General features: G+C 40.4%; 1 protein-coding gene and 1 non-coding gene across 5 annotated transcripts in view; both read right to left on the bottom strand.

Moving 5' to 3' along the window:
- Nucleotides 1-5,248: 5,248 nt before the first annotated feature.
- Nucleotides 5,249-14,971, bottom strand: part of LOC123482131 (protein C8orf37 homolog) — a 29,233-nt gene continuing 19,510 nt past the window's right edge. For 2 of the 4 annotated variants that reach the window (XM_045208655.1, XM_045208654.1), the window contains exon 7: nt 5,249-5,988. In XM_045208655.1, coding sequence (XP_045064590.1) covers nt 5,877-5,988 — 112 coding nt within the window. In that variant the 3' untranslated portion in view covers nt 5,249-5,876. Of the gene's footprint in view, nt 5,989-7,572; nt 7,669-9,748; nt 9,818-10,285; nt 10,342-10,635; nt 10,806-14,971 lie in introns of those variants that run through there. The other 2 variants (XR_006657565.1, XR_006657564.1) reach the window with 2 other exon arrangements.
- trnas-aga lies at nt 10,118-10,199 on the bottom strand. Its single transcript has one exon. It is a non-coding gene; the product is annotated as a tRNA-Ser (tRNA).

Below are 14,971 nucleotides of genomic sequence, written 5' to 3' on the forward strand. Positions count from 1 at the left end.
GGGGTGCTGCAGCAACCTCGGCACTCCTATTTCCTGTGGCTATGCCGTTAATGCAATGGGATGATTAAAATGTTCAAACATTGATGTATTAGCATTAAGGGTTGGTTCCCTTGACAAAGATTAAGCCTAGTCCTTGACATTAAGGCATGTTCAATGGCGGCACCAAGTACCTGTATTCCCCTACATGGATCACAACTGTGCAGTAGATTCTAGAGCAGGGGTGTCAAACTCATTTTAGCTCAGGGGCCACATGGAGGAAAATCTATTCCCAAGTGGGCCGGACCGGAAAAATCATGGTATATATAACTTAAAAACAACAACTTCAGATTGTTTTCTTTGTTTTAATACGATCAACATACAACATAAAGCTGGAGCCTGAGGACAGTGTGTCCAAAATAGTACAAGCACAACATCACTATTAATCATAAAACACCTCAAGTTTATTTGAAAATTCTAAAGAAAAAGAACACACAAACACACAATGCCTCAGTGATTAACAGAACTGTTTCACAGATCACAGAACTATATCAGGGTGTCATTTCTCAGGCAGAAATGTAGATAAAAATAATGAAATCCTGTTCCCCAAACAAGTGCAAGAACCACAGAGTCAAGAATAGGTTAAATATACAAATAAAATAAAAACAATTAAAAACAATAGCACATCAACATAAAAACATATAAACATAAAGCTGGAGCCTGAGGACAGTATCCAAAAGCACAACATCACTATTAATCATAAAACACCTCAAGTTATTTGAAAGTTCTGAGGACAAAGAACACACAAACACACAATGCCTCAGTGATTCACAGAAGTATATCACAGATCACAGAACTATATCAGGGTGTCATTTCTCAGGCAGAAATGTAGATAAAAATAATGAAATCCTGTTCCCCAAACAAGTGCAAGAACCACAGAGTCAAGAATAGGTTAAATATACAAATAAAATAAAATCAATTAAAAACAATAGCACATCAACATAAAAACATATAAACATAAATCTGAAAGCGTTGCTCAAACTCCCGTAACAGTCCCGTTATTTTATCTTTGAACCGCTTCATGTCTGCCACATGTTGGGTCGCGCACACATTTTTTCAGACAGGGAAGTGAGCTGTATCACCACCGGCAAGTTGCGTCTCCCACAATGACAGCTTCAACTTGAAAGAACGTATGCTGTCATAATACTGAGTGACAACTTTGTTGCGCCCTTGCAGCTGTTTGTTCAAGTTATTCAGGTGCTCTGTAACATCCACCATAAATGCAAGGTTCTGCATCCATTCTGCGGAATGAAATTCTAACACTGGTTTGCCCTTTTCTTCCATGAACTGTTCAATTTCTTCTCGTAAATCAAAGAAACGCCTCAGCACAGCACCTCGGCTTAACCATCTTACCTCAGTGTGGTATGGCAGGCCATAGATGTGGTCTTTCTCTCTGAGAAGGCTGTCAAACTGACGGTGATTCAGGCTTCTGGATCGGATGAAATTAACAGTTTGGATGACCACCTTCATGACGTTATCCATCTTTAATGACTTGCAACACAAAGCCTCCTGGTGCAAAATACAGTGAAAAGTCAAAAAATCACGTCCTCCATTTGCAGATTGCACTTTCTCTCTGAACTTTGTCACAACGCCTGCTTTTTTCCCGATCATTGAGGGCGCACCATCTGTAGCCAGGCTGACAGCGCGGGACCAGTCCACTCCGACCCTGTCCAGCGCGCCGACGAGTGCGGTAAAAATATCAGCTGCTGTCGTTGTATCTGTCATCGGCACCAACTCCACGAACTCCTCGGTGACGGTCAATGTGTCATCAACTCCGCGGATGAAAATGGCCAGTTGTGCAACATCTGTAATGTCCGTGCTTTCATCAATTGCAACCGAAAACACAATAAATTACTTTACTTTTTGCTTCAACTGGCTGTCCAAATCCACTGAAAGATCGGAAATCCTGTCTGCAACTGTGTTTCTTGTCAGGCTGATATTTGCAAAAGCCTGCCGCTTTTCAGGGCACACAATCTCCGCTGCCTTCATCATGCATGTTTTTACAAATTCACCCTCACTAAATGGTTTTGAAGCCACTGCGATTTCATTAGCAATGAGGTAGCTGCTTTCACTGCAGCGTCACTGATGTCTCGGCTGTGAGTAAACACAGACTGCTGTTTCTTCAGACCCGCCAACAGTTCATTCACCTTCTCTCATCTCCGCTGTCCTTGAAAGTTGTCATATTTGTCGGCATGAAGACTCACATAGTGGCGACTGAAGGTTATATTCTTTCAGCACTGCAACATGCTCTGAACACACCAAACATACAGCTTTCCCATTCAATTCCGTGAATAAATAGGATGACCATTTTTCTTGGAACACTCTGCACTCTGCGTCCACTTTTCTCTTTTTTGACAGAGACATATTGGGGCAATGAGGGTGCCAAAGCACATAATGTTAAAAGTAGAAGCCGTAATAAATATCGCGGGCAAAACAAAGTAGCTCATTGGCTGCATGTGCTTGACCTACTTGCTCTGCCCCGTATAAACAGTTTGCTTGCTTAACACAATTGCTATTGCGCCATCCAGTGGACGCAATTGGAACAGCAGTTTATTTTATTGAAAAATTGCAGCGCATTTTTATACTTTACAAAATTATTATTATTATTATTATTTTTATTATTTTTATTTTTTTCAAAATCATCTCGCGGGCCGGATTAAACCCGTTTGCGGGCCTGATCCGGCCCGCGGGCCGGACGTTTGACACCCCTGTTCTAGAGTCATGTACTGTCTGTAGTGTACATTGCCTTCATAAAGTATTCATACCCCTTGACTTATTCCACTTTTTTACAGCCTGAATTCAAAATGGATTAAATAAAAAATTAAAACACACAATACCCCATAATGACAAAGTGAAAACATGCTTTTAGAAATGTTAGCACATTTTTTTAAATGAAATACAGAAATATCTATTTAAATAAGTATTCACACCCCTGAGTTAATGCATGTTAGAATCATATTTGGCAGTGATTGCACCTGTGAGTTTTTCTGGATTGTACAATATTTGCACATTATACTTTTTAAAATTCTTCAAGCTCTGTCAAGTGGTTGTTGATCATTGCTACACAGCCATTTCCAAGTCTTGCCATAGATTTTCAAGCCCATTTAAGTCAAAACTGTAACTAGGCCAGTGTATATTTGGCCTTGTGTTTTAGGTTATTGTCCTGCTGAAAGGTGAATTTGTCTCCCTGTGTCTATTGAAAAGCAGACTGAACCAGGTTTTCCTCTAGGATTTTGCCTGTGCTTAGCTCTATTATGTTACATTTTATCCTAAAAAAACTCTCTAGATGACAAGCATACCCTTAACATGATGCAGCCACCACCATACTTGAAAATATGAAGAGTGGTACAGTGATGTGTTGTGATTTGCCCCAAACATAACATTTTGTATTTAGGACATAAAGTTCATTTCTTTGTCACATTACTTTAGTGCCTTATTGCAAACAGGATGCATGTTTTGGAATATTTTTATTCTGTACAAGTTTCCTTTTTTTCCATTTAGGTTAGTATTGTGGAGTGTTGTTGGTCCATCCTCAGTTTTCTCCCATCAGTCATTAAACTCTAACTGTTTTAAAGTTACCATTGGCCTCATGGTGAAATCCCTTACCGGTTTCCTTCCTCTCCGGCAACTGAGTTAGGAAGGATGCCTGTATCTTTGTAATGACTGGGTATATTGATACACCATCCAAAGTGTAATTAATAACTTCACCATTCTCAAAGGGATATTCCATGTGTGCTTTTTTATTTTTACCCCATCTACCAATAGGTGTCCTTCTTTGCGTGGCAATGGAAAACCTCCAATGTCTATGGTTGAATCCGTTTGAAATTCACTACTTGACTGAGGGACCTTACAGATAAATGTATGTGTGGGGTACAGAGATGAGGTAGTCATTCAAAAATCATGTTAAACACTATTATTGCACACAGAGTATGTCCATAAAACTTATTAAGCACATTTGTACTCCTGAATTTATTTAGGCTTGCCATAAAAAAGAGATTGAATACCTATTGACTCACGACATTTCCGCTTTTAATTTTTAATGAATTTATTAAAATGTCTACAAACATAATTCCACTTTGACATTATGGGGTATTGTGTGTAGGCCAGTGACACAAAAACTCAATGTAATCACTTTTAAATTCAGGCTGTGTAACAACAAAATATGGAAAAAGTCGAGGGGTGTGAATACTTTCTGAAGGCACCGTAGATACAATTGCTGAAAACATGTAGCCTATTGTGGATGTATGTAAATGGTAATGTGAGTCTTTTATACAGATGATTCAAGCAGCTCATCTTCCTCTGCGCTTTATGAGAACATAGAAGTCCAAGATGAAGAGGGGTTTGGTGCTGTTAACATGAAGGAAGACCCGGACCAGTCTCTTTCCGATAGTGACTACGATGACATAACAAATTACTAGTATTTCATCAAACATAGCAGTGAATTCAGAACTATAAAACGGAGTCATTTACATTTTAGCAGATGCTATTATCCAGAACAACATACAAGAGCAATTAAGGTTAATTACCTTGCTCAAGGGCACAGGCAGATTTTTTTTTCACCTAGTTAGTTACTGCCCCGATGGTCTTAAACCCCTTTGCTTCTCCACTGTACAGAATGACCAGCATTGTGAACAAACAACACTGTCACTGATATTGATTATTAAGGTGACCTGAGCCACACAACGCACAGTCAATGCACATCCAACTTTTTTAACTTGAAATTAAAATTGTGTTAATATTATCAAGGAAAAAAAGCAACACATTTGCATGCAACATTTATTCAACTATGACTTGAGGTGAATAGCCTAGTGTATACATGCATATGCAGATGTTATGTACATAATATGAGCACATGTTTTACAATCCAAAATATCTACTTCTGACTGGGTTTTCACAACAAATCCCACGAATGTCTTTGGAAGTTAAGCTTTTTTTATGGTTCCCTAATGATGAATGAATTAGTAGATATTTAATAATAATAATAATAATAATAATAATAATAATATGCCATTTAGCAGACGCTTTTATCCAACACGACTTACAGTCGTGCGTGCATACATTTTCTTTTGTGTATGGGTGGTCCCGGGGATCGAACCCACTACCTTGGCGTTACAAGCGCCGTGCTCTACCAGCTGAGCATAATAAACTATCCACAGACTACTTCATTTGATTATGATTCATTTATAAAGTATCAACTACTAGATTGTCAGAGTGAAGTAATGCTTTTATGGTTAATGTTATGTCTAAATGTGTAGCACAGATGCAACAGGAAAGGTTTGCGTCATTTAACTTCCCACTAACCTCACCGTCATATTATACACAATACATGAATGGTAAGATCATAAATCCCTTAAAACAGAGAATGCATTTTACTCAAAGGGTCAGAAGAGGAAATAAACAAAGGACACAGGAGATAGAAACTAAGGGGAGGAAAGGCTACAGAAAAGCATGTAACAGCATTGTATATGAAATACTACCAGATAATGGAATGACTTCATTACAAAATTTTTTTTTTTTACATAAAAGACATTCAATTTAGCCTCGTCTTTTCTAAGTACCGTTTTCACACAAGTATGGTCTGGCATATACCTGCTCTTAAGACTGAGATAGCTAAAATCACATCTCTAAAGATAGCAGAAGACCTACCTTGTTAATTTACCTTTAAACCCAGAACACACTAACTGTAATGCAGAGAAAGACCTACATCATTCTCAAGGCAGAAAAATGTGTTGGGATGTCTATAACAAGTAACTGCAAAGTGGTGTGTGTGTGTGTGTGATAGAGAGAAGACTGTCACACATAATGCTTCCCACAGACCCACTTGAGCTGGTGCTGTTCTCTCAGGTCGGTGAGGTCTCGAGCAGAGTGCCAGCTACACTGGCAGGCATACGCTCGACCCCTTTCCTTCTCCTCAGCTTGGCCCGCAACTTCTGACAGTCTGGCATGTTGTTCCTGCAGAGATACAAAGAGACAGGGCTGGTTAGCTGAGCAATGAGCAGTAGGTGAATATCTCTCACAGTATAATATTGGTATGTAGAGTTATAGGTAGGTTAGGTAGTACTAAATTCACAAAGTACTTGACACTTAAGTTGGTCATGTGCATGGAACAAAACCAGCCTCCAAGAACCCCTGAAAGATTGTGGAATGATTGGCAACATCACATATTCCAGAGTTAACCTGTAAATGTACAGCTGAAGGAATTCATCTGTGTGGGAGGACAAAGTAGACAAGACACAATGGTAAGCATGTCCATCCTAAAGCTGTACGTTAATTTCAGCATCATTTGCACAATATGTTACATTGCATTTAACAAGCACAATGTAATGATAAATGAATCCCCATGTCCTGTAGAGGAGCCCTGGGTCGTCAGCAACTTAGTAAAACCGCTATCTTCCAGCACAAAGCCTGAAATCACCAAGTGTCCACCTGAACAGATAATTGGTTCACTGCTGTGATAGTACCGACAGCAAAACCCACCAGCTTGGAACATCACCCACTGTATCACCCACTGCACATGCTCTAGGAAGACAACAACGTGGTAGGGTCCATATGAGTACTCCCTGCTCGCTGTTCTTGCACTGGATTTTCACTAGTTCTACTACCTCCATTTTGTCAACACAAAAGTCTGGATTCAACAAAGCTGTGCTGCTGCGATCCTACACTATGAAAAAATTTACATTAAAAGCACTAGCTACAGAATATTTTAGAATGAAAGAAAGCCTGTTCACAAAGCATACGCTGCTCCCAAGTGCCATAATTTACCTTCACCAAAATACCAACAATATTGTGGCTGCAATAGCCTTTGTTGTCTTTCTATTTGAAAATGTTTTTCTCTCATTTGAGCACAGCCCTTCTGTCTATCGTCTTTCTTAGTTTGCATTTCAAGTCGACCCTCACCAGTAGTATCAAATTAGTGTAGCCTAGAATAATGTAATTCCTGTCTTGGTGTTAATACCCACGCCTGCCTACTTACAGCTCTACTACTATGACGTCTTCCACTTCACTGCATTAACTTAGCTTGAGTGTCAGTCTGTGTCATCATGGGCAAGCTCTTTGTCAGTGGAACAACACCATATTGAACCAGAGAGGCACCCAAGGTGGCATTGCTGTGTTGTTTGACTGCCTTTCTAATGTCTGTCTCCATCCACTACTACCAGTTGTCCTATGAAATTCCTATCTGCCATGCACCGATCTCAGAGCACGGTTGAAAACAGTCTTAAATTAAACCACTGTGTATTCATACTCACTTTGGCAAAAAGTTACCCGTTTCTCTGAAAATGTGTGGTTTTTATCAATCAAGGTGAAAGTCATATCCCCACTTAAAAGGCATTTTACATTAAGAATCAAATGAAGATTATTCCAGTGTATTTTCACAAAGTTCTTAAATAAAAGTTATACACTGCCCTCTTCTGTTCAAAGCTGAGACATTTGGTATTTGTGGTTTTCTGTAACAACTTCAAACTTGTTTCAAGATAATAACAATATTTAAATTGTTACCCCATAAAGATACATCAGGCCCAATGAGAGGAGGCTCACCTGAAGAAGAGGTAATCACAAGAGGGGTCCCATTCATGATCGTCAAACATGGCCACCCGAAAGTCACAGGAGATACATCTCAGCTGGTCACATGACCTGTCAGCACAGGTTAAACAATGAGTCAAATTAAAATGTGATTCACGCTTGTGACCACGGCCCGCGGATGATTTATTTGCCAAACTTACATATGTATGTATGTACAGCTGAAGTCGGAAGTTTGCATACACTTAGGTTGGAGTCATTAAAACTTGTTTTTCAACCAGTCCACACATTTCTTGTTAACAAACTATAGTTTTGGCAAGTCGGTTAGGACATCTACTTTGTGCATAACACAAGTAATCTAACAATTGTTTACAGATTATTTCACTTATAATTCACTGTATCACAATTCCAGTGGGTCAGAAGTTAACATACGCTAAGTTGACTGTGCCTTTAAACAGCTTGGAAAATTCCAGAAAATGATGTCATGGCTTTAGAAGCTTCTGATAGGCTAATTGACATCATTTAACTCAATTGGAGTTGTACCTGTGGATGTATTTCAAGGGCTACCTTCAAACTCAGTGCCTCTTTGCTTGACATCATGGGAAAATCAAAAGAAATCAGCCAAAACCTCAGAAAAAATATGGTAGACTTCCACAAGTCTGGTTCATCCTTGGGAGCAATTTCCAAATGCCTGAAGGTAACACATTCATCTGTACAAACAATAATACGCAAGTATAAACACCATGGGACCACGCAGCCATCATAGCGCTCAGGAAGGAGATGCGTTCTGTCTCCTAGAGATGAACATACTTTGCGAAAAGTGCAAATCAATCCCAGAACCTTGTGAAGATGCTGGAGGAAACAGGTACAACAGTATCTATATCCACAGTAAAACAAGGCCTATATCGACATAACCTGAAAGGCCGCTCAGCAAGGAAGAAGCAACTGCTCCAAAACCGTCATAAAAAAGCCAGACTACGGTTTGCAACTGCACATGGGGACAAAGATCTTACTTTTTGGAGAAATGTCCTCTGGTCTGATGAAACAAAAATAGAACTGTTTGGCCATAATGACCATCATTATGTTTGGAGGAAAAAGGGGGCTGCTTGCAAGCCGAAGAACACCATCCCAACGTGAAGCACGGGGGTGGCAGCATCATGCTGTGGGGGTGCTTTGCTGCAGAAGGGACTGGTGCACTTCACAAAATAGATGGCATCATGAGGAAGTAAAATTATGTGGATATATTGAAGCAACATCAAGACATCAGTCAGGAAGTTAAAGCTTGGTCGCAAATGGGTCTTCCAAATGGACAATGACCCCAAGCATACTTCCAAAGTTGTGGCAAAATGGCTTAAGGACAACAAAGTCAAGGTATTGAAGTGGCCATCACAAAGCCCTGACCTCAATCCTATAGAACATGTGTGGGCTGAACTGAAAAAGCATGTGCGAGCAAGGAGGCCTACAAACCTGACTCAGTTACACCTGCTCGGTCAGGAGGAATGGGCCAAAATTCACCCAACTTATTGTGGGAAGCTTGTGGAAGGCTACCCGAAACGTTTGACCCAAGTTAAACAATTTAAAGGCAATGCGACCAAATACTAGCATCACTAGCATGATATTATTATATTATTACTAGTTGAGTGTATGTAGACTTCTGACCCACTGGGAATGTGATGAAAGAAATAAAAGCTGAAATAAATCATTCTCTCTACTATTATTCTGACATTTCACATTCTTAAAATAAAGTGGTGTTCTAACTGACCTAAGACAGGGAATTTTTACTAGGATTAAATCTCAGGAATTGTGAAAAACAGAGTTTAAATGTATTTGGCTAAGGTGTATGTAAACTTCGATTTCAACTGTATATACACACACATACATATATTTTATTGTTGGACATAAAAAAAGACTGTAAAAACACCAGCAAATCAGCTCCAAGTGATTTTAATTTTGGAAATCTGTTGCAAAGTATTCCCACGCATAATAGAGATATACAGTATGTGATCATACGCAAATGTAAGCAAGGATTGAAATTAGTCTGTTTTAGTTCAGTATTATATCAATTTGGGCTTCTTGCGGTCAATTTGCAGTTTACTAATTATGTTCCCCCCCCACCATCCGCTCAAGAAAAAAAATCGCCCCGCGGCTGAATCTAGTTGATGATCCCTGCAATTCAATTTAACAGCACTTTTACCTTTGTGAAACAGCTGTTCCTACACCATTTGCAATGGAACTTCCACCAAGGAAAACAGGGCAGCACCTGCTCACATAAGAACAAATGGGGATCGAAAGAGAGCTTTTATCAAATACATGCTTTACCAAAGGCTCACTACTAGATTTTATGGCTTCCCATGAATTACCATTTTGGTCTGCCTAAGATAATGAAAACTGTAAAACATACAATAACATTGAAAGCATGCAACAGAGATATACATATGTCTTATTAGATTTACTGAGTTTCAATAATAACGTAATATGAACAAATCTGATTTTTGGCAGTATAACACTGACCGAATGATACAGCCAGATATTCTGATTCAACAGGCTGCAACACAAAATAACCCGTTGTCGGCAGGATTCGAACCTGCGCGGGAAGATCCCAATAGATTTCTAGTCTATCGCCTTAACCACTCGGCCACGACAACTACTTACGTTATATTACCTCGGCCAGAAGAACTAACATTATTAGTGTTTTTATCTAGCTAGCTAGTTACTTGATTGGCAAACTTACTTTCTTGTTGACTGTGGCAATGACTTCCTCTTCGTCGTTTTAGGAAGCTGTCCTGTCTGCAAATGTGTGAAGTTAAGCACATATGAGACTACTTAGGGGCCAGCCCTTTTACAATGTAACGTTAGCTAATGCATTGGGAGTCAGAAGGTCAAATATGATAGGAACCTTCCCATTGGAAACAGGCTAAAAAAAACAATCCAACATAGCCTTGTATTTATCTCATTATAGCTAACTAATACATCCGTGTGATATCCAGCCAGCTAACGTTAGCTAGCTACTGGACAGTAGAAAGCAATGCTGTTAGCTAAAAAACAGCATTCAACATTGTAAGGCGATGTAACGTTATTTACTCAAGTTTAGCTCAAGGGAATCAAAGTCATCGTCAAGTATGTCCTCAAGAAGGTTATCTATATCTTCGCTGTCAGTTTTTCTGGGTGTATCATCAGTGGTGCTGACGATGTGAAGCGAGGAACAGTTTAAGCAAGCTAACGTTACCTAGCTAACTATTAACGGGTTCGCTAGCTAACGTTAGTTAACTACATTATTTAGCTAGCAAGCTTGATGATTTTTTCTTTTTTTTCTTTTTATTTAACCTTTATTTAACCAGGTAAACCAGTTGAGAACAAGTTCTCATTTACAACTGCGACCTGGCCAAGATAAAGCAAAGCAGTGCGATAAAAACAACAACACAGAGTTACATATTTACATTTACGTCATTTAGCAGACGCTCTTATCCAGAGCGACTTACAAATTGGTGCATTCACCCTATAGCCAGTGGGATAACCAGTTTCCATATTTTTTTTTTATTTTTTTTAGTATGTTTATTTATTTATTTATTTATTTTTTTTTGGGGGGGGGGGGGGGTAGAACGATTACTTTATCCTATCCCAGGTATTCCTTAAAGAGGTGGGGTTTCAAATGTCTCCGGAAGGTGGTGAGTGACTCCGCTGTCCTGGCGTCGTGAGGGAGCTTGTTCCACCATTGGGGTGCCAGAGCAGCGAACAGTTTTGACTGGGCTGATATATATATATTTTTTTATTTTTTTATTTCACCTTTATTTAACCAGGTAAGCCAGTTGAGAAGAGTTCTCATTTACAACTGCGACATGGCCAAGATAAAGCAAAGTAGTGCAATAAAAACAACACAGAGTTACATATGGGGTAAAAAACATAAAGTCAGAAATACAACAGAAAATATATATACAGTGTGTGCAAATGTAGCAAGTTATGGAGGTAAGGCAATAAATAGGCTATAGTGCAGAATAATTACAATAGTATTAACACTGGAATGCTAGATGTGCAAGAGATTATGTGCAAATAGAGATACTGGGGTGCAAAAGAGCAAAATAAATAACAATATAGGGATGAGGTAGTTGGGTGGGCTAATTTCAGATGGGCTGTGTACAGGTAAAACAAAACAAAGTCAAAAATACAACAGAAATACATATATATACAGTGTGTGCAAATGTAGCAAGTTATGGGGGTAAGGCAATAAATAGGCTATAGTGCAAAATAATTACAATTAGTATTAACACTGGAATGATAGATGTGCAAGAGATGATGTGCAAATAGAGATACTGGGGTACAAATGAGCAAAATAAATAACAATATAGGGATGAGGTAGTTGGGCGGGCTAATTTCAGATGGGCTGTGTACAGGTGCAGTGATCGGTAAGGTGCTCTGACAACTGATGCTTAAAGTTAGTGAGGGAGATAAGTGTCTCCAGCTTCAGAGATTTTTGCAATTTGTTCCAATCATTGGCAGCAGAGAACTGGAAGGAATTGCGGCCAAAGGAGGTGTTGGCTTTGGGGATGACCAGTGAGATATACCTGCTGGAGCGCAGACTACGGGTGGGTGTTGCTATGGTGACCAATGAGCTAAGATAAGGCGGGGATTTGCCTAGCAGTGATTTATAGATGGCCTGGAGCCAGTGGGTTTGGCGACGAATATGTAGTGAGGACCAGCCAACAAGAGCGTACAGGTCACAGTGGTGGGTATTATATGGGGCTTTGGAGACAAAACGGATGGCACTGTGATAGACTACATCCAATTTGCTGAGTAGAGTGTTGGAGGCTATTTTGTAAATGACATCGCCGAAGTCAAGGATCGGTAGGATAGTCAGTTTTACGAGGGCATGTTTGGCAGCATGAGTGAAGGAGGCTTTGTTGCGAAATAGGAAACCGATTCTAGATTTAACTTTGGATTGGAGATTCTTAATGTGAGTCTGGAAGGAGAGTTTACAGTCTAACCAGACACCTAGATATTTGTAGTTGTCCACATACTCTAGGTCAGACCCGTCGAGAGTAGTGATTCTAGTCGGGTGGGCGGGTGCAAGCAGCGTTCGGTTGAAGAGCATGCATTTAGTTTTACTAGTGTTTAAGAGCAGTTGGAGGCTACTGAAGGAGTGTTGTATGGCATTGAAGCTCGTTTGGAGGTTTGTTAACACAGTGACCAATGAAGGGCCAGATGAATACAAAATGGTGTCGTCTGCGTAGAGGTGGATCTGAGAGTCACCAGCAGCAAGAGCGACGTCATTGATATACACAGAGAAAAGAGTCGGCCCAAGAAATGAACCCTGTGGCACCCCCATAGAGACTGCCATAGGTCCAGACAACAGGCCCTCCGATTTGACACATTGAACTCTATCTGAGAAGTAGTTGGTGAACCAGGCGAGGCAGTCATTTGAGAAACCAAGGCTATTTAGTCTGCCAATAAGAATGCGGTGGTTGACAGAGTCGAAAGCCTTGGCCAGGTCAATGAAAACGGCTGCACAGTACTGTCTATTATCGATCGCGGTTATAATATCGTTTAGGACCTTGAGCGTGGCTGAAGTGCACCCATGACCAGCTCGGAAACCGGATTGCATAGCGGAGAAGGTACGGCGGGATTCGAAATGGTCGGTGATCTGTTTGTTGACTAGGCTTTCAAAAACTTTTGAAAGGCAGGGCAGGATGGATATGGGTCTGTAACAGTTTGGATCTAGAGTGTCACCCCCTTTGAAGAGGGGGATGACCGCGGCAGCTTTCAATCTCTGGGGATCTCAGACGTTACGAAAGAGAGGTTGAACAGGCTAGTAATAGGGGTTGCGACAATTTCGGCGGCTAGTTTTAGAAAGAAAGGGTCCAGATTGTCTAGCCCAGATGATTTGTAGGGGTCCAGATTATGCAGCTCTTTCAGAACATCAGCTGTCTGGATTTGTGTGAAGGAGAAGCGGGGGGGGCATGGGCAAGTTGCAGAGCTGGTGGCCGGGGTAGTGGTAGCCAGGTGGAAAGCATGGCCAGCCGTAGCAAAATGCTTGTTGAAATTCTCGATTATTGTAGATTTATCGGTGGTGATAGTGTTTCCTAGCCTCAGTGCAGTGGGCAGCTGGGAGGAAGTGCTCTTATTTTCCATGGACTTTACAGTGTCCCAAAACTTTTTGGAGTTAGTGCTACAGGATGCAAATTTCTGTTTGAAAAAGTTAGCCTTTGCTTTCCTAACTGCTTGTGTATATTGGTTCCTAACTTCCCTGAAAAGTTGCATATCGCGGGGGCTATTTGATGCTAATGCAGTACGCCACAGGATGTTTTTGTGCTTGTCAAGGGCAGTCAAGTCTGAGGAGAACCAGGGGCTATATCTGTTCTGTATTTTTTGAATGGGGCATGTTTATTTAAGATTGAGAGGAAATTACTTTTAAAGAACAACCAGGCATCCTCTACTGACGGAATGAGATCTATATCCACCCAGGATACCTGGGCCAGGTCAATTAGGAAGGCCTGCTCGCTGAAGTGTTTTTGGGAGCGTTTGACAGTGATGAGGGGAGGTCGTTTGACCGCGGACCCGTTACGGACGCAGGCAATAAGGCAGTGATCGCTGAGATCCTGGTTGAAGACAGCGGAGGTGTATTTAGAGGGTAAGTTAGTCAGGATGATATCTATGAGGGTACCCATGTTTACGGATTTAGGGTTGTACCTGGTAGGTTCGTTGATAATTTGTGTGAGATTGAGGGCATCTAGTTTAGATTGTAGGATGGCCGGGGTGTTAAGCATATCCCAATATACATATCCCAAATAACAATGCAATTTAGGAAGGCTGGCGTTTGCAGCTAATTAACTAACGTTACATAACTACCATCGTTAGTTACATTGCATAAGCTTCCACTGTGTTACTCATGGTCAACAACCAATCTTCAAAAAGAGATTGAATACGTATTGACTCACGACATTTCCGCTTTTAATTTTTAATGAATTTATTAAAATGTCTACAAACATAATTCCACTTTGACATTATGGGGTATTGTGTGTAGGCCAGTGACACAAAAACTCAATGTAATCACTTTTAAATTCAGGCTGTGTAACAACAAAATATGGAAAATGTCGAGGGGTGTGAATACTTTCTGAAGGCATTGTAGCGGCAGGTAGCTTAGTGGTTAAGAGCGTTGTGCCAGTAACCGAAAGGTCGCTGGTTCTAATCCCAGAGCTGACTAGGTGAAAAATCTGTCGATGTGCCCTTGAGCAAGGCACTTAACCCTACTTGCTCCTGTAAGTCGCTCTGGATAAGAGCGTCTGCTAAATGACTAAAATATAAATATATAAAAAATATTGTAGATGCAATTGCTGAAAACATGTAGCCTATTGTGGATGCATGTAAATGGTAATGTGAGTCTTTTATACAGATGATTCAAGCAGCTCATCTTCCTCTGCGCTTT

The sequence above is a fragment of the Coregonus clupeaformis genome, chromosome 28 (assembly GCF_020615455.1).
Source record: "Coregonus clupeaformis isolate EN_2021a chromosome 28, ASM2061545v1, whole genome shotgun sequence".
Taxonomy (NCBI): domain Eukaryota; kingdom Metazoa; phylum Chordata; class Actinopteri; order Salmoniformes; family Salmonidae; genus Coregonus; species Coregonus clupeaformis.